The sequence below is a fragment of the Echeneis naucrates genome, chromosome 10 (assembly GCF_900963305.1).
Source record: "Echeneis naucrates chromosome 10, fEcheNa1.1, whole genome shotgun sequence".
NCBI classification, from domain to species: Eukaryota; Metazoa; Chordata; class Actinopteri; order Carangiformes; family Echeneidae; genus Echeneis; species Echeneis naucrates.
Genome location: NC_042520.1, coordinates 6,728,842 through 6,756,808, shown reverse-complemented (window position 1 = coordinate 6,756,808; position 27,967 = coordinate 6,728,842). Strand labels below are relative to the sequence as shown.

Genomic DNA, 27,967 nt, shown 5'->3' with positions numbered 1-27,967 from the left:
TAACATGACTCCCTCGTCAAAGGACAGGTGTCAACAGAAACTTTAAACTTAAAGCACATACACATTCACAGAGACTTCAATTATCCACATCCTGACACCACTCCCTCCTAAACATGGCTTCACTTGCCTAATACTGATTATATACACAATACAATAACACTTAAATATTATGTAGAAATGTATTTTCATATATAAACAAAGAGCCAGATTTCATATTATATATATATTAAAAAAAATATGTTGAAATGAATTTTGTGGATGCAGCAGCTGGTGTGATGGGAATTTTAGAAGACGGCTAGTGTGAAATAAGTGGAGTTATTGACAGAGCGATGCAGACAGAGAGACAGAGGGATGGATGAAGAGTGCGTGGTGTGTTGGTAAAGTTCAAAACTAGATAACTGATAGTCTGATTAGTAGTTTCGGTAAAGGTTCAGTAAAGAATCTCAGAAGCATCTTTCAATGAATCTAAAGGACTGAATTAGTGTGTCACAGTTACAGTTTTTCATTACTGCTGGGTGTTACAGCTGCAGATGAGACTGAGACTCAGATTACAATGACGTTAGTAAACATGCCGTCTATAAACGTGTAAAAATAAAAACTCAATGGAATAGGGAGACTAAATCAACAAACTGCCGACACTTCAGCGGTGTTAAGAAGTAATTCCTGACTGTCGGTTTTAATCTCAACTCTCTCAAGATTCAAATGTAACAGCTGCACTTGTGATTCCATCTAGTGGCCAAAGAAAGAAACACAGGGAGAGAGGCGTTTGCATTGGGCATGAATAAAGGGGGTGAAAATGGACCTGGTCCAGCATGAATACAGAGTCTACTCCCAACTGTAAACACAAGATGGGAGACTTAAACTGTGTGTCTCAGAGCTTCAGCTCAAACTATTTACTACAGTCATACATACCAAATTAGAACAGGGAAAAACTGGTAAGGCCATATTGCTGGATGCTGCGGAACAAAGCAGCCGGTCCATCCCATCACAATGTATTCACTCTCCTTCCTCAACTCACGATATTTACCTCATGTTCAGTTTACACAGCCTGATGTGCATGTGTCCTGGAATATGCTCGTAGAAGAGAAAAAAATAAACATATAATAACAATAATTACAGTAACAAATAAGCCAAAATTAATAAATTACAACAATGCACCCCTGACAGAGACATAGCGCTTAAAAAACATTGTCAAATTTGGACACAAAATAGAAAAAAAAAAAAAAAATCTGGAGAACTACACACAAGAGAAAGAGGAAAGAGACCTGAAGCAAGGATGTTAAAGGAGTATATGGAATTTCCCTGAAGAATAACATTTTTAATATACTTGTTAATTTGTTTCCTCATCAAGTACGGTGCAAACGTAGCACTCATGGTGATCTTTCCACTTCACCTTGTTCTCCTCCCTCCGGAAAAGGAGGACAAAGAGGAGGAAGCTGTTTGAAACTGATAAAGGACTTTTTTTTTTTTTCCTCAAAGGAGCTCAGCTAGACAGGAACTTTAGGAGTGCAACAATGAGAGGCTTCTCAGAAACGGCTGCAGCATCAAATCTCTATAGAGACACAGGGGGAAAAAGAGTTAAGGTTAAATTTGGAGCTATGTATTCCCAAGAAATGAAGAAGTGACCGACTCCACACCTGAAAGGGCTTCTATGGGTTGATTAGAGGAATGCAGAGGACTGACAGGAGTTCCCTTGTCCTCGAAGGCTACCCTGGTCCCATCTGAGCTCCCGTCACAGTTGATCAGGACTTGGTTACAGTCCTCGGCCTCCATGAGGGGCCGAGTCTTGGAGTGGACGTTGAGGTCAATGAGTTCCTCAAAGCTCCACTGGTTGGATTTGCCATTCAGGCTGGAAACCAAGCCCACTTTGGCAGAGTCCTGCTCATTCAGGAACTCTGAGCCCTCGACCAGGTGGCCTTTAGGGACTGGACTAGAGGGGGATAAAGGGAAAATGGAAATGAGTATTTACGTGATGACAGAAGGAAATCCACTACAAAAAGGGATCAGGCTGATGTTATTACATATACTTCAGCAAACAAGTGATCCCACAGAAAGGCAAATGCCAACAATTAGTTAGTTCATCTCTCATTTTCTTTCCCTACCCAGTTTGTGGCACTGAGCCCCAAGCCATTCATTCCTACAGAAGAAGAAAATCCTTAAATACGGGTCACACGCACATAGTTTAATTTTTGAAAGGCAATTTCAAGCTCTACCCCCTAGAGGTTTGTGATTCTTCAACTGTCTTCAAGTCTGACTTCGTGGAAATCTAATGTTTTCAAATTGATGAAGAAAAGCAATCCCGTTGGAGTTTCGTGTGCATGGCTTGGACTGATGCCACGTGCACAGAAAATATTTCTCATGTTTCAAGATACAGTGTGATATGTCCGGTGCTTTCCTGGAGTTAATGTGTAGCTGCTGGTGTTTGGGCTTTATCACACCAACCAAAAACTAAACAAATCCATACTCTTGATCTATGAGACTGTGCATGCAGTTGTTTTTGTTCTTATTTTTCTTTCTAGTCCGTTGTTAGGATCTATGTGCTGTTGATGCCTTTGCAGTGTCGTGTACTGAAGGCCACAAAGGCTCACAAACACCCACCCTCATATAAAACTGGCATCACTCACACCCAGGCAGGTTGCCAATGTATGAGGTTTAACACTAATTTATACCTGCTTCCTCAATAATGTTTGGATTAAGAGTGACTTTTTTCTACTGGTGGTATTTTTGTGTCAGCATTCTTACCTTACTGCCTGAGTTTCAAGTGTGCTTATGCCATTATTATTCTCCTTGTCGTCAGTCTCTGGTTTTCCGTTGACACCGTCTAGGGACCCCTCTTGTTTCCCCAGAGGCTCACCGGAGGACAGATTAGACTCATCTTTGTTGTCCTCCATGGCGATATCATCATCGATCTGGGCTGTGCCGTCAACTGAACAAATATATTTGAATGAGACAAGTCATATATTACATAGAAAGCCCTGTTTATGTTAAGTAATGCAAATAAATACAAAGAGTCACACCCAGTGACAAAATATCAGCTGTCTAGGTGTTCACATATACTGAATGCCAGAAAAGCGAAAGCAAGAGGATGAGAGCACTTACTCTTTTCACAGTTTATCTGGTCCCCTTCTTCGTCCCCATTTTCTTGTGCTTTATCCTCATCTCTCTACAAAAGTGAAAAAGACAGATAAGATCAACATGGTAATACTCAGTATAGAGCATTTCCTCTACAGACACAAAATAGTTGATGTGAGCTTACCTTCAAGTCATTTGGATCACCTTTTCTGGTCCTTTTCATTATTTCTTCAATTCTCTGAAATGGATAAATTTGAAAACATTTTTCTTGATTTCTTCTGATGCTGCTGTAACATGATGACACATTCACTGTTTTCTAAGACTGAACATGAAAGAATACTCTCTCCTTCATTTATACATCTTACCTTCTTTCGCTCCATTCGCTCTTGCTGGTTCTGCTGCATAATGCGGTCCCTCTCCTGACGGACTCTCTCTGCCTCCTCCTGAGCTTTGGCCTCAGCCTCCTCCCGCTCCTTCTGGAGCTCGGCCTGTTTCACTGCCTCCTCTTCTGCCAGTCGCACCTTCTCCTCTTCAGCCAGGCGAGCATCTTCTATTTCTTTGAGTTTTCTCTCCTCAGCGAGTTTTTTCTCCTCCTCCAGGCGTTTCAGTCGAGCCTCCTCTGCTAAACGCTTTTCTTCTTCCCTTTTCACCCTGGATGAAAAATAGCAGAAAATGCTTAATAATATCATCATGAAAAAGTACAGCAGATTTCTTGAAATGAACATACAGGATGCTTTTTATTAACCTGGGTCGCTGTCTTTTTAGGACTCAATTTTTAATTTACATCTACAGTTCACTTGAGCACATCAGTGGTTTTTACGGTACCACTTTTAGATGTACATTCTCCTGGCCCAGTATCACATTACTTTAATATTCTCACCTCTCCTCTTCCTCTCTCTGTACCCTGAGCTGCTCCTCTTTCTCCTTCTGCTCTCGCATCAGCCGGCGATTCTCTGCCAGGATCTTTGCTGCCTCAGCAGCAGAGTTGGTACCCGGAGCGGCCTTAGAGTCTGACAGGTGAAAAAGATAAATATTGAAAGATGTTTAGCACTTTATGTCAATCTGTCATACATTTCTCATCGGAGTGATGAGCTGAGGCCAAAGCATCTGTACATAGTGACTGGAGGATGACTGATGACAAGAGAGAAGAAGGAAAACCTGACTGTGGAGGAGGCAAACTGTGAGGGAGAGAGACAGCAGCAGGAAGAACGAGAAAAGCGACCTGATACCGAGTTGTCATTCACATCACAAGCTCTGGTTTCTTAGAGGCAACTAACTCTCTTCAATTATTTTGAACAAGAAGAAACATTAGATAAAATGATATATCCAAATAGCGCAATAATAAAATTTTATGTATAAATATGTGGTTAAGGCTTCATTTTGGTTTGTATATTGACCGATTAAATAAAAATCTGAGAGAAAAAAAAAAAAAACAGCATGCCCTCAAAGTATCAAGCCATTGCTCAGCAATTTTATCTTGTAGGGCGTTATTCTCTCCAGGAGGGGGCAGCAGCAACAACAACCACCTCACACTGGTAACAGGATGTGACTCCAGCTGGGAGTTAATAGGTCTCATGCTCCCCTAAGATTTACTGCAAACTGAGCCTCAGCCATGTCAGTTTTCTGGACATTAACAGAAATTCACAAACAACAGGGCTTATGGTCTTTCTTTTACAATGGATGCTAACTAAGATGCTGGGAGAAAGTGGACAAATTGGTAAAGATTATGTAACATATGATAATATTGAGAACAACATTGCAAAGATTTTCTGCAGTTGGTTTTACTGAACTACATTTTCCTTTTTCTTCTGAAAAAGGACAGTTATTAATGCACAAAATGAATATCCAAGAGGTTTTATTTTCTCCTTTTATGTCATGCTAAGTATGAATGGAACAGGTCCCTGGACAATGAATAGATAGGGGATAAATAGAAGGTTTTGTGTAACAACAAAATTCACTTGCATCAGATCAAGAGAGCCAAGCATTCACATGAGTAAGTGGTAAGTAAAATGCCAAAGACCAATGAAATGACTTTTGTCTTTTGTGGGCTTGACCCTTTATGGCGAAAAACTTCAGTGATTTCCATTTTTTATATCTGATGAAAAAGAATTCAACTTGCCCTGATGGATCACGGCGCTCTTTGAAATTGACATTAGACCTGGATGCACCAGTGCAAACATATTGTTTGCCAGAATATCACACTATGCAAATATTGATACTGACTGGCTGTTGACAGCAGCTGTTATATAGAGCTTTGTCATATGTTTTGTACAAACATGGAACGGCTTGCACACGCACAACGTTTTGTGCTTTCTGACTGAGTTTTGCTCACCATCTTTCTCTTTGGTCTTGCTGGTGTCAGAGGACTGTGAAGCCACAGCAAGGACAGGACACATCTCCTTGGATTTGGAGTCTCTCTTCCGCAAAGTAGGGGGGCCTGTTGGAGTAAGAGCTTGTTTCTGTATGGGTGGGGGTTTGGTTGATGCAGGTTGGGGTGATGGGGGGCGTTGTTTCATTGCACCAGGTGATGGCGGACGTGTCTTGGAACTTTGCCTGTAAAAAATAGAGTGTAGCTTGTGTCTTTTTGTGTTCTACAATTCAATTAAAATGACATCACTAAAGTTTAAGGCTGAGAGGTCTTACTTGGATGCTGATGGGGAGGGGGTCCTCTTTGGAGCTGGATTGGGGGCTGGTGATGGTGAGCGGTTGCGCCCCAAGGGGGTGGATGGGGAGGCAGGACGTGGTGTTGACTGCTTGTCCTTCTGTAGTTTCACAGAAAAGGGAGAGAGGTAGGAAACACAATTTATGGCAATCTCTGGAGTAGGAATAGTTCAAGAGTGCAAAACTGAACCCCATATTACAAAATGCTATTGTCTGTTAATGAGTTTTATTGACATCAGCTTGAGAGGTGATCAAGTATATAAATAATGACCCCGAAGTCCAAACTTCTCAGACTGTTTCATTTGCATTATTTTAGCAGTACCAAAGAAGAAATGGTGGAAAGTGACAACACTATATATAAAATCCCATTTATGATTTTCTGACTTCAAACGTTGATATTGGAAACCATTTGTACACACAAATGAACTTTCCTTCTATATGCACAGATTTAAAGGGTCAGGGTTATGTGGGGAGAAAAAAAAAGAAAACTATACCAAACTAAACCTTTAAAAAAAAATACACAAGTAAGTAATAAAGTAATAAAGTAATAAATTACTAGTAATAAATAATAAGTAATACATTTTTTTATTTAATTTTATTTATCATTTAACCCGTTTTTAAGTCTCTCTTTTTGTTTCACTTGCATGTCATATTCACATTGCTCAATTAAGGGAAGACATGGGTCAAATTCTAATTCATCTATTTTTAATGCCCTTGTGCTATGTTTGGCGCTATAAATGTGACAAGAGCAGGGCATAGCAAGGGCAACCATGTGGCACTCAGACAGACACAAACATACAGACTGTTAGCAGTGAATACCAAGGGGGCAGAAATTAAATATAACGCATTTTCTTTGTCTACATAAGACACTGGTCTCACAAACAACTATCTGAGGTCCCACAGCTTGAACATTATCCTCTGGAGAGAACACAAAAGGACATTACATGTGACTTCACAGTTTCATAACAAGCGTAAGAGGTTCATCTCCTACTCATGTCAGTGAAGCACTAACAACAACCCTATACAGTCAGAGCCATTGTATGACGTTGACTTAACAGGGCTCATAACATTATTATTATTAGTGCATGCTGAGGGGGAAAGAAAGGGGAGAGATTTCTTTCTCAATTTAGGACATTGCAGAAACTGTGTAAAAGGAAGGGAAGATATTTGATGCAATGCTCGTAGTCACCCATTCCATAAAAATTGGCAAGAATGAATGTTTTTTTCAAATACATAGAATAAACCTGATAAAAGCAAACTGACACCTTTTCCACTGCTGAAGAATCTGCCTCTCTGCTCAGACAGAGGTCATCCCAGCATACACACAAACAAGGGCAGGGAAGAGAGGGAGTTATGAGCTGCTGTGCAAACTGATACCAGTATCGATCTGTCATGTCTCATCTCTGGACTCCTGTTTCTTAAAAAGAGCCAGAGGTTCCGCAAGATGCTTCGATCTGTGACTGTGTGTTTTAACAAGTTATTTCTGCTTTAGTTAACCTTTAGACAAAGGTCAGAGAAGGTGGTGTTTCATAGACATGGGTCTACTGCAGAGTTATTTGAATCCCACTTGACAGAGCACTCTGCTGCTCTATAATGTCCTGTGATCTGACGTGTCAAAGTATACTTTTATGCTTGCACTTAGCACCACAGAAAAGAGATGAAGGAGAGCCACATTTATCACAGCTGCAGCTTGAGAACAGATCTGACCTGTGAACAGTGCTGGAGTTTCCTGGTTTGCAGATATATGATATTCAAAATGCCTGAAACACTCAGCGATCCACCTTCTGGTAACATCACAAATGATGTTAAACGAAAGATCAAATAGGACAGAATTGATTGCAAACAGAACAGTGACAGCAATTTACTTTAACAAAACTGCTGATATTATTCTATGATAAAAGGAAGTCTGCAGAAACCAATGTTTCTTTTTGCATATCTTATACAGCTTTTGATCAGCTGTTAAAAGAAATCTACTCACTGTAGGCAGAGAGCTGAGTTCAGCTAACTTAAAAGAAAATTTAACCCAAAAGTCACACAATGACTGAACTGTTGCTATGAAGCTGTGAATAACGATTATCTCCACACCAATCTGCACATGTGGAGAAGAGAAGAAAATGAGATTGCGATGTTAAAAGGCTTTTGACATCAGACCCAGGGTGGAGTTTGTTTTGCATGAGCTGATCAGTCCATAATCAGGCCACTGTGAATCCCTTTGTATCATTCTTTGACAATGAGGGCCTTCACTGCCACAAAGGAGGAGGAAGAAAGACAGGTTATAAGAAAACCCAGCACCCTGGGTCACCAGTGGAGAAAAGAAAGAAAGAAATAAAATCAGCTTTGTAGAACTTTATAGACTGTAAACAGGATAAAATTCTGCCAGTGTTCACAATCAAACAGTGAGCCATCAGTAAAGGCCAGAGAACAGCTGACGGAGAAACATTTCCCTATGGTTAGCATCCGACAGAAGTACTTTGACAGGCAAATGTAGCCGGATATGCGCATATAAATCAGAGTCCTCGTGCCACACTTAAGATGATGTTTCACTGTAACAATGCATGCCTTTAATGGCATCAGTTCACTTTCACCATGTTTTCTAGTCAACTTCTGCGAAAACAATTCCTCTGAACAATTACATGAACAACTAAATGTTTTCCCAGTCTATCCATTCCTTCCAAGGAAAATTTTAAGATTTGCAGATGAAAATAAGACAATGTCTAATCATGTAAGGAATTAAAATCATCGAAAGGCCTGCATTCAGGTTACCCCATTATTGGAAGAAACTGAACTGAGTGTAAAACAATGCATAATCATTAGAGCTGTATGGTGTTATTAGTAAAATTCTCAAACTTGGATATCATTGTTGATATTGTTCATACAACACTGATACATGTGAGTATGTGTGACTTAATCTATTAAATGCAATGTTATCAAATAACTGACTCTCTTCTCTGGGAAACAATATTAGCCTGTTTACTACCTCATGGGTTGCTACTGTTTTACACACATATTCATTATATTTGACATAGATATTTGCATCATTGATATAAGAATGCAGCTCAAGGAAAAGGAAGCACGGAGGACAGGGGAAAAACAATAAATAAATTAATCACAAATATTGACAATGAAAGCTTTTACCTCAGATGATCATAAACAGTATGCAATCTGTAAACGTTTGATTCAAACTGTAACTCCTCACCAGTGATGGGTCGAGGGCTCCATCAGCTGAAACAGAGGTGGTCATGCCGCTCTTCTGTCGGTCGATGCTACGGCTGCGCACAGGTCCACGCGGTGGGTGCAGGGGACTGGCAGAGGCTGAGCGAGGACACAGGTGACACTCTGGTAAAGGACACAGTCATCGCAGGGCCAGGGGAGCACAACCAATGGGAGGCATGATAAGCAGCCGAGTTGAGCAGCAAAGCAGCAAAGAGCAAAAGGAAGAAGAAAGACATTGTTGGGAAAGATGGGAGGGGAAATGGGAGATGAAAAGAGAGAGGGAAAGGTGGGCAGATGATAGTTGAAAGAAAGAAATGCAGAAGAGGGTTTTCATGAGGGGACAAGAGCACAAAAAAGCGATTTGTTAGGTATAGAACTTAAGGCAAGCAACAGCTTGATATCTCGAGGCTTGATTAGGCTGGAGATTACTGGAGACATGGGGACACAAGGAGCAGAGAGCAACAGTCTCAAAAGACACTCCACTGGTGCCAAATCTGCTGGACACAACATGAACAAACCTGAACACCAAACATCACAGTAGAGGACACACTACATAATACCTACCACCAATGGCGTACAACCAACATTGACACTATACAAACACACATCACACAGATTTATTAGTACACACAATCAGTGCTGACAGAGTCAGTGGTTGTGTTCAGTTACACTAACTGAAATTATTGCAAATTGTGGTCTAAGTCCTTTTCCTGAATGAAAACCTGTTGTCAACGGTTTATGTGATTGCTGTGTCAGATTGAGGGATTAGCCTTGATAATCCTGAGACCTGGCGAACTCTCTCTAGCCTGGTCTCGAATGTGTTCTGTAATTAATTCTGACTGCATGCTGAACAGCTATGGGGACTGTGAACTTTACCCTGCTATGAGCTGCCGCTGCTGCTGCTAATGCAGATGTGTCATTTTTCTACTAGGGTTATATTTAGCTGAAGATCTATAGCGGCTAATGGGTTTGTAATGTCCAATCAATATACACCACAACCGTTTACAGCTTTGAAATTAATCAGTGAGGTCTCAAAAGTAAACCATTAGTGTGGTTGTTCATCCTAACCCGATCCTTAAAATACAGCCAACTATGTAAATCTTCAGCAAAAGTTCATGTACTGAAGACAATCCCAGTTTTCCCCTCAGAGAAGTGGTTAATCTATAATCAAAGTCATGTGCACCATATAGGGGCATTAAATCCTCAGATCATATTCAACATCAACTAACATCTGGTGGCAGAACAGGGCTATACCGATTATCATGATTTCAATCAAATACAGACTATGGAAATGCCTCTTATTTTTTAAGGGCCATGAATTACGGTCCCCAGCACTCCCTGTGAGAGCACATGCAATAGCACAACAGTCTTGTCCTGACACAACAAGAACCAACAGGTAATCAGCTTACAGTAAATCTCCCAGCATGGACCCCGAGGCTCCTCAGATGCAGAGAAATGCTGTTGGCCAAGTCTGGCCTGCTCAGCCCAGCTCAGTACACAAGAGCCAATTGTGCGAGATCTGAGTTTTCTTGTGAGCTGGACTCATGAGTCTTCAATATTACTGAGTAACTATACTCAGTAACACCACATGACCGTACTTGCTGCAAGTAATTACTGTTCATACATAACATAAACAGCTGATCATGACAATGGTTGCCTTTAAACAAAAGCTGTGCTGTAATGTCTGTGAGTCTAACAGCACCAAAAACCCACCATCTACTTTAAAAGCATGAGGATTGGCAGTGGAGCACTGGAGTAAGCTCATATCTACTGAAGTGATGCTGGTAATGAATAAACTGACTTTTTACTGATAAAATAAGTAACTAGAGAAGCTCGGGATCTGCATCTAGCCATCCTTCCTCTCCCTCAGGAACTCCTGTGTGGAGGTTACCTTGAGCATCTGTTCCTTCAGCGGACAGGGCAGCGGCGCTCTTGCTCCTAGCTAGTGAGGCCTGGGTGGGGGTGAGCAGGCGACTAAGGACCCCTCCATCCATAGTGCTGGACGGTGGCCTGCGAGCTACATGGCCGAAAAATCACCCGAAAATAGTGAACAACAAGGAAAGAGTGGAGAAGAATGGGGAGTGAAAAGACAAAACAAAGAGGGGGGGGGGGGGGGGGGGGTTCAATCAAGTTTATAAAAGGTAACCATGTGATTTAACCAACACTACAGAATAAACATGAAGAACCCACAGGTATGTCTCAATAATGTTATAAGTGCTTCTTATCAACTGTCTATCCTGTTAATAAAATGAGGATTGTCAGTAAAAGACAGTAAGGAATAGGCACTGTGGACAAATACTGAGACAGACCGTATAACAGAGTCTTGTAACTGCTGATCAGTTAAAAGAAACGCCAAACAAAGTAGAAAATGAGGTCAAATCAATGGTTCCTTGAGACAGAGGAAGGTGTGCTGATGGGGAAAAGAAAACCATTAGTGACCTTCTAAGCTGAGGAATACTGGGTAGGCTGATGAGAAGTGAAACAGACCCAAGACTTATGGTGATAGCCCAAGGGAATGTGACCAGACAAGAGTTCTTTAGCTTCTACCAACCAAGCTTTCTTTCTCCTTTTTTTTTTTTTTTTTTTTTTTTTTTTAAATAGCTGAGATAAAACGTTAAATCATCAAGTTGAAATCAAGGGGCTGAGTATAACTAGTCTGACAGTACAAAGGCCAGTACTGAACAATCCAGCATGTTTGAAAAGAACTATTGTGTGGCTTGCTTTCACAGCAGGAACAAAGAGCTCTTGCGTTCATGAAATAAAATAATTAGCAGTTTCTTATTAAGGTCGCTGTTACCTAAGCTACAAAGTAGAAATCATTCCAAGAGAACATTTGAAGTGTTGACAGTTTGATTTTGCCAAAAGTGCCTAAACGCTATGCCTTGAAAAAGAGATTGCCGAGTCACACTTCCTTTTGGAGCCCCATTCTCAGAGGACATCTGTTGTTGACAGACTAGTTTTCATTAGCTGATGAGTGTTAGCCCCTGAAGCATGGCAGCATGACTTCCCTACTCTGCAAGTATGAAGCTTCTGGGTTATTAGTCCAAGATAAAGTTATAGTTATTTAGAAAATAGTGCATGGGAGACTTTGGGAGAAATATTCTTTTTAACCAAATAACATTAATGGAGATGAGATATGGTGAGTCATAAGAATGATGGTAGCTGTGTTGTATTATTGCTGAGGTTAATCACACAGAACAGAGATCTGCACAAGACATGAACGTTTTTACAACTCATCGGCACAGACAGGCTGACATAGCTATAAAATGAACAAAAGAACTGGTGGTCAATTGTGGCACACAGACTGCAGTGAGGTGCTTTGGTGGGATGACACTGACACACACCACACTGAAGCACGAGCCCAGTAATTTAAATCCAACCATGACGTCATCTGGGAGAGAGAAAACAATCCACACTCTGTGACAACATAACAATATGCTGTGTTATTCCAGACAAACACACAGAAACCATTCCCGTTTTGACATTCAAGAAGAAAAAAAAAATAAATAAAAAAGGGTTAATGGAAAATCAGCTGTCAGTCTGAAAAACCGCATGCTACAGGATCTGGTAAGGCATGGCAGCAGAAAGGTTAAGGGGGTGAGCACAGCATTTCCAGAAAATATTGAACAAATGAGTGCTCAGCAGCATAATTCAGAGGTAGGCATAATTCAGTAGTCGGTGACAGTGAGAGACTTTTAGGTGAAGAATATGGAGGGATAGACTGAATAAATAGCAATAGCTGGCTCCATGACACTGAAAACAGCCAAATGAAAATGTTATCTCAGAAACCTTAGTGTTATTAGATTTATATATTTTTTTTTATAAATGACATTGTTTGAAACTAAGCAGGGTGAAGAAGAGCAAGTCACTGGCATCAGAGCAACATGCTTGTTACTCAAAGATCGAGGTCTTAGCAATGCACACATAGGTGTTAAAAAAAAAGACTGCTGACAGTTCATGCTAGCCACCTTGCTCATCCGTCGTCCCCTTATCAGGCTTGGCAGGGGTCTGTGCTCTGCCCACACTTACTCGAGTAAGGGAGGAACTTCTCTTCTTGACAGAATGGCCTACAGACATGAAAGTGGAGTTATAGCCAAGCAGGCGCTGAGAGGGAATCAACAAAGAATCCCAAAAGGAAAGTTTCACATCATGTGCACTTCATTTGGCTGTATGTGACACAACAGGCTGGCAGCAGCTGATGTCCCAGTTTAAATAATAAAGGCTAAAGAGCTGTACCCAGCTGATCATATTCCTGGTGATACATCTTAATCAGATTACTATAATATTAGTATTAATTTAACACAAATATTGGCACAACAGGGAACCTGTTGCTATGAGTGTTAGGGCTAATAGCATGCACAAAGGCAGCTTGCCATGTGGTCATCATAGCCACAACAAAACTAAATGTAATGGAAATATTTTCTCTATATTTTGTAGTGGTTGAGAAAATTGATCACTATACACAATCATAGTTATGAATTTACAGGGTAAGATAGAGTGAAGATCGTTTGCACCTGTCTGTTCCACCTGAAGCTTTTTGCCCTCTTCCTTACTGGCCTGAGCAGCATTGCCATTGCTAGGCAACCGGTTACAAGATGAACTCCTCGGCTTAATACCTGAGGGATAATGATGAAACACCCAATGGTGAATTGGCACAACAGTCTCCTATTAATAGCACAAAAGTCTCTCGGACTTTTGAGAATGAATTCATAGGCCTGGAAAAGGAAGAGTGGTCATGTGATTATTAATCAAACAGAGAGAGTTTGTCAATATTCGGAGAGGGAAAATGTCTCGTAGAAACTGTGGAAAGAAGTGAATCAGCTGTGGAGCGATTATTTTCTGGAGCAATCAAATGGTTTTGAATCAAATCACACTTTTTGTGATAGCCTTCTATACCACTATAAGAGTGCATTTATTAACAAATCACAGACTGGTGCTGGTGTGTGGGACCCCCTTCTTGATTCAAATATTTTGATTGACTGAATATTTCAAAAAGGTGCACAGTGAACGGATGCAGTAGAATTGGAAAATAACGCTAATTTATTATTAGCTGGAACCAAAGACAGAGAGCTAAATCTTTTTCTTTTACCAGTCTGTCTGTGTTCCATTGAGCCTGTGTGCGAAATCCTGGACATGAAGAGGACAGAGGTCAAAGTTCACTCAAAGCTTAAGAGCTGGTAGACAAAATGGGTTCTGGATTATGTACAATTTTATCTCTTTGTAGATTTCAGTACACAAATAATCACAGACATTTACACAACCATTTACCTGGCTGAAAAAAAAAAAAAGACCCTCTGGGAGGTACTATGTTGGTTAGGACAGCACTGGAATGCAGGGCGAATAGGAGGGAAGTGGGAAGGAGGAAGTGTGGGAGAGGTAGCAAAGGAAGGAGTAGGAGGAGGGTGGGGAAGACTTACTTTTGTCAGGAGATTTGATGAGGGTAGCAGAGGAGGAGGATAGGCGTTTGCTGATGCCAGCCTCGGATGGCTGTTTCAGGTTCATGGTGGATGTGGAGCGTTTGTCCACTAAGAGGGAGGAGGAGAGACAAACAAGGGAGGCGGGATTTATATTTGAGGCCAGCCAATCAGGGAGGGCAGCCGGGTTCACATGAGGGAGCACAAGGTACTGCAAGATCCTAATACCCCTGATAAGCAAATGGTGACAGATTTTTTCATCAATGCACCCAAAATAAAATTACATAAAACCTTTATATGCTGATAAATCACCATTCACCCACCGAGCTAAAGTGCTACTAATGCAGGCGTACACGCACTTCATGGTAAATATCATATTTAAACAAGAAAATATCAATTTTTTAACAAACCATAAAATAGTTGTGCTTTTAGAGCCAGGCAGTCAGTTAGTAAACAGTAGGCGCTAATCTGACCGCAAAAGCATGAGAGCATTAGTGCCAATTCAGTGAGAATCAAGAAATTATATTAGTCCACTTTGCTTTAGGTCCATCTGATTGGACTCCCATGTGAAGTCACACATGTCACCTGGAAGTGTTGGAAGAGTGTGAATGACAAACCTAAGGCTCACTTTCCAGCAATTCACCCAGAACAAGCGCACATTCAAAATGCAGGCCATATACAGTGATTGTTAGTGTGAAATTGCCAGTTAGATTGCAGGTGGGGCGGTGCTGGTAGGAGGAACAGTAGGTAACCATGCTCTCTGGTGCACCAGTGCTCATCCATGCTGTGTTTCTACATTGGTGAGTAAATCATTAACAAACAAAACCTTGTCGATTCCTTGGTGGCTTTTCTGGTGAGGCATGGGAGATAACTATAGTTACTGGAGATGAGGTGCTGGCATCAGAGTCTCCTGTGGGAAAAGACATCTCTCAGAGAGGAGCGATAAAACGCAAGACCACGGGGCACATCCTTCTCATGAAGTGAGAGATGAAAGTGAAACCTGGCTGTCAGCCATTGGACACCTAGTGACTGAAGAAATAAACGCACTGCCCTGATCATTTACACTTTTGGCCTCAAATTAACTTGGGCAGATAAGCTAACAATATAACATAAATGTCATCAATGGGAACAACAGGAAAGACTGTAACAAGACGTAGTTAGGGGATGTTGAATTGAAGCTGTTAATTTGTCAAGGTTAAAAAAATTTTGTGTTCTGCACTTGAGCTTGACTATCTGTTAACAAAGCTTCATTAATAGAACTGTGGTGTAAGTGATATAATTTAACCTGAAAGCAGGGGGAGAAGCACAGCACCAAATCTGAAACTTGTGTTACACATTTTTTTGTAAAGTAATCTTGCTTTAGTATGTGTTGGACAACAAAATCAAAGGTGGCCTTGTGTTCTACTTTACATAATCTCTGAGACACCTGAACCTAAATCATCAAGGCACTCTTGGTAGATCTCAACTGGCTCTTTAATGGGCCACAACAAGTAGATGATAAAAGTAAAAAAAAAAAAAAAGGGGGGGGGGTTGAATTCCTAAGGTGAAGCAAACATCTCTACCTGTTCGTCCATCTGAGTCTGTGGACAGTCCTCCCCAAGACCATCTTTTCTGTCTCTGTTCCACTCGCTGATTACGCTCCAATGTCCGCCGCATCACTGCTTCATAGTGCTCCTGCAGCACAGCAGGCGCCGCCAAAGAGAAACATGCGAGTCATTTAGAACAAATTTAATCTCTAAACCAGGCGCCTTCTGGTATTTCTTAAACTATTATTACATCTCTGCTTTGTTTGGTTTTTGAAATCATTTTTCCTCTATAGTGCCTGATATTATAGTCAACAGAAAGTGACAGAGGGAATGCCATTTGATTTCCCAGCATACTGACTACAGCATGAGGATGGAATAGCAATAGATTTTATCTTGAGGAACATGAGATCATATGGTACCACTTTGTTATTTCACTTTTTTTTCTTGAATCTATAATGAAACTACAACATAAGCCTGTGTCTGAAATTCTCACAAGTCAAATTAACTGAGCAACCACAGAGCTCGAGACTCTACTTCCAGCTGTGCTGCAGCTACCTTTTCCTCTTCCTGTTTCTGCTTCCTCTTTTCCTCCACAGCCAATCGTTTCTGCTCCTCCTTTCTTCGCTGTTCCTCCACCTTTTTCTGACGCTCCTCCATCTGACGCTCCACTTGCAGCTTGGCCTTGCGTTCCCGTTCCATAATCTGAGAGTCTCGCAAAGCTGATTGCACATTCAGATTGAGCATGCATTGAGATGAAAAGCCAACCTATTAGTAGGTTATGTTGTTATAGGCATCAGGAGCATTAAAATACAAATCCTTTTGTTAAGAACCAAAGAAGAATAAAAAGGACTTAAATATCTAAGCCTCAATTGATATGAACTATATTCATTATCAATTAGCTTAGTGGAACTGTATGATTTTACATTTAGTTTCTTTGTTTTAACAAGAACAATATCATTTGTCACCTCTTTCTATGTAACAAGGAAAATTTCAAAAATAGTGAAAGAGGTTAGAGCCACCAAAAAAAAATCCACAAAAAAATTTGATTGCCCCCTTACCCTGTTGTCTTTCTGCTTCCTCTCGTCGTTCTTTTGCCACTCGCAGGCGGTCGTCTATTCTAAGTGTGGCCCCGTCAAGGACTGTAGACACGAACATGTAAATAAAGTATGTATTGAAAAAGTAACACATGTACAACAATGCATACATAGAAAACAATTATTACAGTGCAGCATAGTATTACAAAGGCTTTGAATAAGGCAGCTATACGTATGCATGTGACTCTGTGTAATGAGCTTTGACAACTGTTACAGTAATAAGATGATGACTAAGGTTTACTTGCAGTAAACCAATAGTAAGAGGGAGGTGGAAGTGGATTGTGTTGCATCCAATTACGGATGACTGCTTTTGATGAACGTGGAAGATAATAAAGTCTTGATAGGTCTCTGTGCCAACATGTGGTGTCTTTTACCTGGTTTAGACCCCTGAGGTTTAGCTGGTATGCCGCCTGTAGGTCCTGGACTGTTCCCTGCCAGGCTACGCCGCTCCTCGGCTTGTGCCTGTGCAGCTGCAGCTGTATGTATGAAAACAAACAGAGACTCATAATTTACACTCGGAGAACCTGAGTTACATAATACCATGTATGACATGGTAGATATAATCACATAGCATCAGGGAAAACAGAAGTGCTTTAGATACTCCAAGGCAATAATTCAAAATCAGCCGTTTTCTTCTGTGCTTTGTATGCGATCCATATGAATGCTAGTTCTAGAGAGATCCCGCAGATTTGAAGCTACAGAACAATCCAGCTATTCAGCCATCAGACCCCCCCCAGTCAACTCTGTAGCCTCTCTTCTGTGACAAACTGCGAGGGATGGGCTGATTTGACAAATATGAGTGGAATCAAACCCTTTGTGAACATCCTGGTATTCAGCTAACATGCCTATGGGTGCACAACAAATGTATGAATTTCATAAAATGTCAAGAATTTATTAACGCTCTTTATTACAAAAATCTGCACATATACAACCCCTTCTGCACTGGTTCATCCATCTACTGGAAGCCTGAATATGTTAAAGTCCTCCCTTTCCCAATGTGTATGCCACCCTTAAGCCAAACTGATTTCTTTGCTTGCAAACAGTTTTACTCTCAAAGGCAAGCAATTTTAGATTGAGACAGGTTACGAACAAGCTTTGAAGAGGTAACAAATACATCAAAACCAAGACCATCACCGGATAATCAGTATTTTCTTCAACCATAACTTTTAACAAGCAACCAATGGATAAGATATACAGGGTCAGGAAGGAAGGAAATAGGTAGGACATGATGAAGCTTTATGAGCCGCAGTATCAGCCTTTTCTTTGGGCTCTTTCCTTGTCCATTGGTGTATATTCAGCATTACAGAACTGCTGACAAAAAGGCAAAACTGTGGTCAGTCATGTGATATTCATGTTGCTGATTGACTTTTAGCGGTAAATGTAAAAATGACTGGAGGATTCAGAAAGCTCTGATTTTTAAGAGTTTTGCAAGTAAGCTGCTGAAAAACATCATATTTAAACAGATTTATTTGTGAATAGAAATTTATCAAGTTTCATTCTTGAATCAATTCTTTCGTTGAACAACAAAAACATGAATGCTAAGTATTACTCATCCCTCCTCCACCCAATGAAAATGAAATTGATCATATTCATCTACCACATAATATTATCAAAACTTGCTTTACTTTATGTAATCTGTAGGCTCAAATGTAAGGCCTAGAAATGTAAGGTTTCTAGAAATCATCAGTGCACATGATGGATGAATACACAGTGCATTAAGGGCTGTGGCCTAAACAGACCTGCAGTGTGTTGTGTGCATGTGATTGAGGAATTGCATAAATATTCAGGTGTACTTGCATTAAATCTTGTTGTTTTAGCCAAGCTTAGAGGGTCCAACCCTCAGTTTTTTAAGTTTCTTTTTTATGCACATTCCTCTCAAATCTCATGGAACGTTACCAACTTCCAACTACCAAATTCACTGTATTTTGCAACGTGAATACTAAATCATGTATAGATTGTACGCAATTTTTAATAAATGCACTTTTAGATGACTGGTTATAGAACGAAGCATTAGGACGCTGTTGACGTTGCAATGTGAGGGAGAAAGAACTGTGCAATACAGTACCACAATAAAGCCTAACCATTGTTGAGCACATTCTAAAAGACAGAAATGCAATGCTGCTTCATCTGTCATGTGTCAGAGGACACAAGATAAGAAAAGTCCAATTTATATTTTCTTGGTATGGCCATGATCATGTGTAACATCTTTAAGGGTTTGCTAAGTTTGCAATTTTCCGCTACATTTATTCTTTCTTTCCAACAGAAACTAAAAGCTACTTCCTGATTTGCTTTTCTTTGCCATAGTTAGTACAGAAATAACTAGGCAAATGTATATGTTCACCCTGTAATAACATTATATTTCCTATATCTGATTACAACTATTTAAATGAAACCCCATATTTGACACCATCAAAGCAAGCAATACATTTAAGTGTATATTCTTAATATGTAGAAAACACTGAACTGTGATCTCTACAAAGCTCTCTGGAAAGCAAACAGAATAAGAAGTCCTACTTAGATGAAGTGATACCAATAATTTAGCTCAGTTCCTTGTTTGTGCACCTGAACCAATGGAAGATGTTAGAGTGCAGACAAGAAGATGTATGAATTTCTGTGGTATCTGCATAGATCTTTTGAAAACTGATAACATATGCACACATTTTGACAAAACAGTTCTCTTTACACAACTGTTGCCAACAATACAGCATAACGAAGAGCCGAACATGAGGGGTGGGGGGGGGAGTGGGACAATGGAGGACGCAGTGCATCAATGCTCTTCAATCAGAGCAGACAATGAAAGGCCAAAGTCTGCAGCTAATTCCCAATATGATCCCTCCTCCAGCCACAATGGTTATTTGGCCAAATGTTGAGCAAATGGAGATGTGATTTGACTGCAATTTACAGCTTTTAAATACACAAGAGGAACTTATCTTATTTAACTATCGATCACCACTTCATGCGATAGGACTCGTACAATTACACACAGAGTATAAACTGAATGCACAGCATAGATGATAAATAGGAAAAGCTTGTTATAATCCAAATTTGTTATGTTATTATGTAGCAGAATAAGTTGCATGCAAACAGTGAATGTTGACAGGACAGTATGACATTGCAGGAAGACTTTGCCACTTCATATCTTTTATTCAAAAGACCATCTATGCATGAATGAATAACAACCAACATAAAGCCCATATATCTTTCCAGAAAGCGAGAGCAAGCCTCTCTGGTTTTCTCCACCTTTATATAAATACAAAAAGGTTTGAACAAAATAAAAGCCAAACACCCTAGCAAGTATCAAACAGTTGAAACCAGCTCACTGACTGAGCAGACAAGAGTCACCTTACAAGTGATTATCTATGAACAGTATAATCTTTTGATATTGCACGTAATTATCAGCAGATTAAGGATAAATTCCATTTTGTGCCTCCTCAAATTGTGCGGCCACAAAATACAATAAAACAACTTACTTAAGAAACTATAACCTTCTTCCATGGCATGATAGGCTTTAGAGCTCAAGATAACTGACATTAGCAAATATTGCTATGCTGTTATAAGAAAGGAGGAAAGCTAAAGGGGCTGAGCAGGTTAAAGCTGTTAGGTCTGTGTGGGCAGATACGAACAACAGTCTTTTTCAGGGGCAATTCATCTGGAGTAATATCCATTAAATTAGCCTTTTTGCCAAAAACACTGATACCGCAAAGGTTTTACTGAATCTCTGGGTGTCAAAATCACTTGAAATGTAACTTCACTGTTCTAAGGGCATAAGAAAGCAGAAAAAAGAAATCAGAAACAGCAGCTTGGAATAATAATGAGTCATGGTGGGCGGTTTGGGGGGGGGGGGGGGGGCATTTTTACAACAGTCCACAAGAGAGCCAGGTGTGCTCGCAGAAATGAAAGGAGCCAATCAGACAAACAGTCGCTCACCACTCCATCACTATGGAGATTTCCATATATTAGCATTCATAGCTGCTGCAGCACATCAACAGGCTGTTACATCAGGCTAAAAAGGACACAACCACTTGAAGTTTAACACCCAGTCCGTGTTATATCATAATGAATCATCAAAAAGAGCCATCATGGAGGAACAGCCTGTCTGCTGCACATCTGCATATTGAAGGCTGCTGGGTCATGATGGCAGCAGCAAAGACCACCAAAGGTTCTTGAGCTGCAGTCCAGACAAAAACGTTCACCAAAAGACAAGCCAGCGTGTGTTACATCATAACACTTGTAGCTGAATGCTAACACTGAACAAATGCTAGTTCCCTAAATAGGCTTGCAAACAGGATATTTATATCTTGGGAGTCTCTGTATGACATACACACAGTCTCACATGTATAACAGAAGTAACAGTTAAATCAGTGAATCGGGTCTTTTTCTGCCCCTCATTCCAACTGCAGCCTTCACTGTGCCTGGGGCATCATACAATTAAGGAGATTGCTGCACAGGAAGTGTCGGCACTCATTTAAGTATAAGTGGATAGTTTGTTTAAGAAGAAATGGTATGCAGGGACTTCACACTGAGCACATTACAAGTAACTAATTCGCCATTAAAATCCTTGAACTAACAATCCGTTCTTCATCTTAATTAAATTTTATTCACATCAGAGAGACAGCGTTATAATATGCTTGGCCTCAAAGAAAACATTTCCATGGCACAGATTCTGGCTGAAGATTTCAGATCCTCAGATAACACGGATGCACACTAGCAAACACGCACACACAGACCCACACTAGATCTTCTATGGGATTACCCAAGACCTGTTCATGCAAACGTAAGCTCTGGCTATTTGCAGTACTAGCAGGATAATGATGATACATCCCAGGTTCATAGGCAGTCTCCTTCTTCAGGTGGACAACATTCCTGATGGGCAGATATGGGCATTAAAGGTGCTTAATCATTTCCAAATCCACCATTAATACAGATCTCCACTCTTATCTGTCTCTTTGTAATGAAGTGTCGGGAGCTAAAGCAAAGTACCTAGAGTTACAAGTTAAGTTGCAGTCAGTTGCCTTTGTGGAAACAACTAATTTAAGATTGTAACTATGCTTCATATATCCATTACAACTGCAATAGTATTCAAGGTCTTATTGAACAAAAAAAAAAAAAAAAAAAAAGAAAAAAGAAAAAAGTTTGAACTCAGTGAAACCAAACTCAATACCCTGTTTCAATGTTGTGACCCTCCAAAAGAACAATTTAACTGGTTAAAAATTGGAATTTAGAGCAAATGGTAAAATAAATGAAAACAACAACATCCCAAAAGAACATACAAAATGATTACAAACTAATGCTTCATGAGTAAGCATATTCTAATGGCATGTTATAGTTATACCCTATACAAATGACCATGTTTTGCTATTCAAATTTTTGGTCTGTTCTTGTGCACACTCCTTACACATCAGATCAGTCAATATATTGGCAAATTTATGCTCAAGGAGAGAAGTTAAGTCAACAGATCCTAGACACAACACAACGTGAGGCTAGTCCCTTTTCTTCTCTGGTTAAATCCAACCATTTCAGAAATGTTTCTCGTGCTTTTAATTCTGCAGCAGTTATTACTGAGCCAGGATCGAGATAACCTTGCGATGTGACTTGCAGTGGTGTCATCTCCCTTTATAATAGCAGGGTATATTTGCAATTTTGCTCACATTCTTGTGGAAATGGCCATGCACATGCACTAAATGCCTAACATTATCTTATTGTTGTCAGACTCAACCTTGAGCCTGAATTTTTTGTTATGCTTAGGGCCACCATTTCACTCCTCACAAAGCCAGGTCTCCAACAATCTCACATCAGTTTAAACTTGGTAGATATTTTCATAAAACCACAGAATTGGGTGGATGTAAATTCCAGATAGAAAATACTTAATGGAAAAGTGTGGGGGGGTGCAGGAACATGAGCAGCACTAAATATGGCCCAGTTGTTGCCAGAAGTAAAACATGCCTACACCCACAGTGGGTATGCAGAAAACTCCCCCTTACCCCAAAAACACTAGAAAACTGTCAGCCCAACAGCAATTCAAGTCATAACAATCTGTGCATTCATGCCTGCAGATGCAGACACAGTAAACATCAATGTCTGAGTCTGGAAGAGGCCAGCTGAGGCTCTGATACGGAGGAATGACAGCCCTGCACAATCTGACTTACAGTGCAGCTCCTGCTTAAGATAAATGTTGCCGGTCCAACCAAAACTGTCTTATCACTTCATCGGGACACTTACAGAGGAGCACCCATTGCAGACATATTATCCTATCTGGCAATCCAGCTTTGTCTAAAATTCAGGTCAGACATTGTCAGAGTTGCCCTTCCTGGAAAGTGGAGGGGGGGGGGGGGGGGTGTGTGTGTGGTGGAGGGGGGGGGGGGTCGTTCCATATGTCAATAAATATGCACAACTGGAGGCCAAAGGGAAAGCAGAGAAAGAAGAGCACTTCACATGATAATCTGAATTTGGGGTGGTGTCGGAAATCTACAGCTGTATCTGTGGCTGGAGAGAACAAGCAGCTATGTTCCTAATGTCAGGTCAGACGGATGTCACCTTTGACCCGGCAGCCCTGAACTCTCTCTGATCTGACCGGCAGATCACTTTTGACATTAATCCTCCGGAGAGGAGCGACTTTATCCGAGCTAACAAACAGTTAGCTTCGTTTTCAGCCCGCCGACAGTTCAATCCACCTTCTTCCTCACACTCATAAATCAGCACTTCAACGGACAACATGATTAAAATGTCATAAACTGAAGCGAAAGATTAGCTATCTGATCCGAGGAGGGGTTTTTTGGGGGGGGGGGGGTTAGGTCGTGATCTATCAGCCGGCTCAACTTTAGCTAACAACAAGTACATTTTTTTTTAACTCAGTCGGAGCTTCTGCAGAAATAAAAAAACATCGGTCTGTTCAATCTGATAAAGTCAAACAAATGTGCTGAATTTTAATGAAGAGCTGAAAGTTTGTTTGGTTTTTGGGTTGTTTTTTTTTTTTTTTTTTTTTTTGTGGCGTCCATTGTCAGCAGATAACAGGACCGGGAGCTAACGCGGCTAACCGGGAAAGAGCTGTCCGCGCTGGGACTCGTTCAAAAAGCCGATAACGGCAGAAAGTGACGGTCTCAACCGTCACACACCGATGAGATAAACAACAAGCCGCAGACGATACTTTTCTTACCCATTTGTGCTCGTAAGCCTTTGAGACTCGTTGCACCCTCCGCCATTTCTATGAAGTTTCCTCCTGTCTCTGTGTGTGTGCGTGTGTGTGTGTGTGTGTTTTCTAAAGCTGGGGCGCGTAACACCTCTCAGCCGGCAGGACTCGGACACCGCGGGGACGTGGACATCGGAGATAGGTCGGAAATCAGGAGATCTCACTCTGACGGATTTTTAGGCCCCCAAAAGACAAAAAAAAATAAAAAATAAAAAAACTACCTGAAGCGCTGCTGTGGGATCGGATGGTTGGGAAGTGTAGCAGTAATATTTAACTAATGAATCAATCTGCATCTTGAGATTACTGAAACACAACAATAACGAGGTTTTTTTTGTTTGTTTTTTTTTGTTTGTTTTTTTTAATTTTGTTTGTTTGTTAGAGGAAAAACATTCATCACATGATTATCGGGAGAAAATTATAAGTTTTTTTAAACAAACATGAATTCTGACCTTTTTTCTTAATATTTGATTTTTTTGAAAAATGTTACATCTTTAAACATTCAATGAAATACAACTATGTAGTGAAGTAAAAAAAAAACACACACAACATGGAGATTCGTGAACTAAGACCACCAGCCAAATACTCACTGAAGTGGAAACTGAAAATAACACAAAGTGGAAATATTCAAATTAGGAAGTTCACAAGCGCACCGAGGAAGATCTCTCGTTGTTCAATATTGTGCGAAGGAGCCAAACATGACTTGGTAGTGATTCATCTTTTTAATATACGATCTAAAATGGGCGCTAAAAAAATGTTAGACACTTTTCCGAAAGGAGTCAAAAGCGCCTCCCAGTGTTTATGGTTGTTGTATGTCAAACCCCCAACCAAAGAGAGGCCAGTTAAGTCCCAAAGTAAATGAGAAAACAGACACAAAAGTTACATTAGGAGCGTTCAATTAAATGTGCACAGAAGTTTAATCATAAAATATTAAACTCGAGATTCAGGGAATTTTCAGAGAAGACAGAGACTAGATCTTAAGTAAAATTGTAATCTTCACTGAATATGTGTTTGTCATTTATTTTTAGTTAAAATAAAATGAAAAAAAAAAGAAAGAAAAGACATCAAAACCTTACCAGATTTTAGTGTGCTGAAGATAGTGCAGAGCTGGAGATTGAGGAAAATCGGTCAGAATGCAAACTTCTCCCAGTGAGAGAATAACATTTTCTCAGAGCTCTATGTTTTTTCTCTTACCACGAACACTGTATCCTCTGTCCTGGTCTTTATCACATGCTTTAGCCAGAGGGCCGCTCATCTGTTTTACACGGTAAACAGGAAGTTACACCGCATGTAAGGTTCAGCTGAAATGTCCTGGATATTGTGTTATATTCATACAAAGCAAAAATAATAACCTCTTCTCTGTGTATTATTTAATGTCTATATAATCTATTCTTCTATTGAGAGAGAAGTTGTGAACAAATAAAATGGATAAAACGTTTTGAGAAAGGTCACTACCTGGGAGATTGCCTTCATGCCACTTGGCCTATTGTAACTTACAGTCATATCACATTTCACTCCCATTCAGCTTGTTTCTGTATGAAACTGTATTTGTGTCCCAGCAGTAAGTATCAGGCATATTGAGTTGGTAACAGTGTTATGCAAAGTGGGTCAGAAATACTGGATAACAGTTGATGTCATGGAAACACATCCTTAGGGTCTAAGTGGCCACTTGTTCACCACAGCTTTGTGTATCCGGGCAACAACCTCAGGATTAGGCATCAGTGCAGCAGCCTGAGCCAGCTGGGGCAGCAGAGTGTAGGTGGAAGTCCGCAGGTACTGAAAGAGGTTTTGGAAGCCTTGGAGGTGAGCGATGGCCTGAGGTGGGACGCCCAACGACTGTGCTAGTTTTCTCAACGTGCCCCTGTTTTCAACGGAGTCAAGCAGCAAGGACAGGTCATGGACTGAGTCATAGTCCAGCACCTCAATACTGTGACCTGGGCAGAGTCGAAATGACCAGCGTCAGCTTAAGCTTGTTTGCACCAAACTCATCCCCGGAGGAATCATGCTGCAAAATTTAGGAGGTCTTGTGTGGTCAAAATGAAGAGCCAAATTCAGTTGTCCTGCATGCTTGTATTGTGTGTTAGGGCTTGACAAAAACAAACGTACCTTGAGCCATCTCCCATATTGTCTGCAAATGTTGCTCCATCTGATAATTACATAGAAAGTAAGACATTAAGACAAAGGTACAACTTCCTCTGGTATGATCCATACTTTAATTAACTGATAAATAATGAAAGAATTAAGTCCTTTGCTAATTTAACAACTTCCTTAAGTTTTATGTTGGCTGTGACTTTTTGTTCAGTAGGTCAAAGCCTAATGATATACTGAGTTTGTCATTTTACCTTTTCAAAAAATAGTGTTTTGATGTTTAAGTCTGTTCACATATGATAAAACTGAACCTGTTGTATGAAGAGAATGAATATTCAAATTCTGGCAGAAGTGAGTTTTTTTTATGAAGAGTATATTATGTCTAACAGAAGTTACATTGGAAGAAGAACACATCTTTAGCTGACTTTGCCATCATTACAGCTAAGAGCCTCAGATACATTTTACCACTTCACCTGTTCTGTGACAAAGCTCCTGCTGCACTCGTCCTTCTTTGTGATGTTCTCTTTTTCTTGGCTGGAGGGTGTGAGGGTTGTGGTGACATTAATCACAATAGAAGTAGGATGCACCTCGTTCTCATTGCTCAGTGAGTGTAGGCCTCTGGAAAGACGTGATTAATGAATCAGAGGAAACCTCGAATGATGAATCATACAGGATGTGGCATTTGCAAAGCACCTTGAGGTATCTTCAGCCGGAGCAGATGTCAGAGAAGAGGCCTCTGGTTGTTTCACTGGTTTCTCTGTGTGGCTGAATAAAGGTGTGTGCTGAAGGCCTGCTGCAGCCTGTAGTCCCTCAGGTTCATGATGATACTCAGGAATCTGCTCTAAATAGTGAAAAAAGTGTTTTGTTTAGTTTTTTTTTAATCCAAATTTAGCCAAGCAAACAAAGGACAGATGGGGAGAAAAAAAGCAAAAGTATCAAAAATTATGTGTTTCACTTACTGTATCTCTCAGCAGCCAACAGAGAAGCCCAAAGCAGAAAAGCAACGAGGAAAATTGAAGAAGCTGTTGCTGAACCAATCAGGACCATTGAATACGCTTTTTCTTTAACTTCTGGGTTAAACATAAAAAAAATTCTAAGTCAAATTGAACACAAGAAATTAAAAATTAGGCCGAAAAAGTTCACAGTTACGGTGACTGACTTTTTTCTTCAGGTTGTCTGAAACTTCGCCTGGGCACAGTGACAGCACTCTCTGTTAAAGAATGGTACATATAACTTTACCCCGACGACATCTGCAGAATCACCAGTCAGTAAAACTATTTTCACAGGTGTAATAACATTGTACAGTCATTCGGTCCGGGCTGGTTTCTGGAGCTTACCTGTTTTAGAGGCCTGAGCTGTGAAAAGCAAACACTCTTTATGGATTGTGTCATGGCGGTAACAAGACACACAAGGCAGCTCCACTACTCCAGTTATGCTCCTGAGTTCATAATACCTGTATTATCAAACACAAAATGTTAGCACTTAATGAGCGGTTAGTCTGGTACTGTGGGTGCAGCTCACCCTGGAAGACAGTGCCCGCACAGGGCGTCATTGGTGGCTGAGCATGCTGTCCTCTCCAGGCGGTTGAGCATATTGCACTGTGTGCATCTTCTGCAGGGGTCCACGCTTACATCAGAGCTAAACTTCCCTCTTTCACACAGCACACAGACTCCGTCGCCACCATCTCCAAAGCCACAGTCCTGAAAAGGATGGACA

At 40.6% G+C, this 27,967-nt stretch overlaps 1 protein-coding gene across 11 annotated transcripts; it reads right to left on the bottom strand.

The window, feature by feature from the left end:
- Positions 1-1,394: 1,394 nt before the first annotated feature.
- Positions 1,395-24,257, bottom strand: map7d3 (MAP7 domain containing 3). 11 transcript variants are annotated; one of them, XM_029511720.1, is made up of 20 exons: positions 24,134-24,257; positions 17,355-17,456; positions 16,945-17,025; positions 16,442-16,605; positions 15,923-16,034; positions 15,187-15,270; positions 14,364-14,471; positions 13,461-13,562; positions 12,915-13,013; positions 10,838-10,963; positions 8,930-9,069; positions 5,716-5,834; positions 5,405-5,625; positions 3,953-4,082; positions 3,438-3,723; positions 3,257-3,310; positions 3,100-3,163; positions 2,743-2,926; positions 1,638-1,930; positions 1,395-1,552 (listed from the first exon to the last, which is right to left on the bottom strand). In XM_029511720.1, exons 1-20 carry the CDS (start codon positions 24,177-24,179, stop codon positions 1,545-1,547), a joined length of 2,523 nt encoding a protein of 840 aa, XP_029367580.1. In that variant the 5' UTR covers positions 24,180-24,257; the 3' UTR covers positions 1,395-1,544. The 11 variants fall into 11 exon arrangements, with proteins under 11 accessions (XP_029367580.1, XP_029367581.1, XP_029367583.1 ...); XM_029511721.1 differs by having other exon boundaries at positions 8,930-9,045; XM_029511723.1 differs by lacking the exon at positions 10,838-10,963.
- Between the last annotated feature and the right edge of the window lie 3,710 nt (positions 24,258-27,967).

What these genes read in the sequence shown, in the direction of transcription:
- map7d3 (XM_029511720.1), bottom strand. Translation starts at nt 24,179, where the DNA reads ATGGCGGAGGGTGCAACGAGTCTCAAAGGCTTACGAGCACAAATGG. An exon ending in GGGGACGACGGATGAGCAAG is followed by an intron (nt 10,964 to 12,914) that starts GTGGCTAGCATG and finishes TCGGCCATGTAG; the next exon opens with CTCGCAGGCCACCGTCCAGC. An exon ending in CCAGATAAACTGTGAAAAGA is followed by an intron (nt 2,927 to 3,099) that starts GTAAGTGCTCTC and finishes ATATTTGTTCAG; the next exon opens with TTGACGGCACAGCCCAGATC.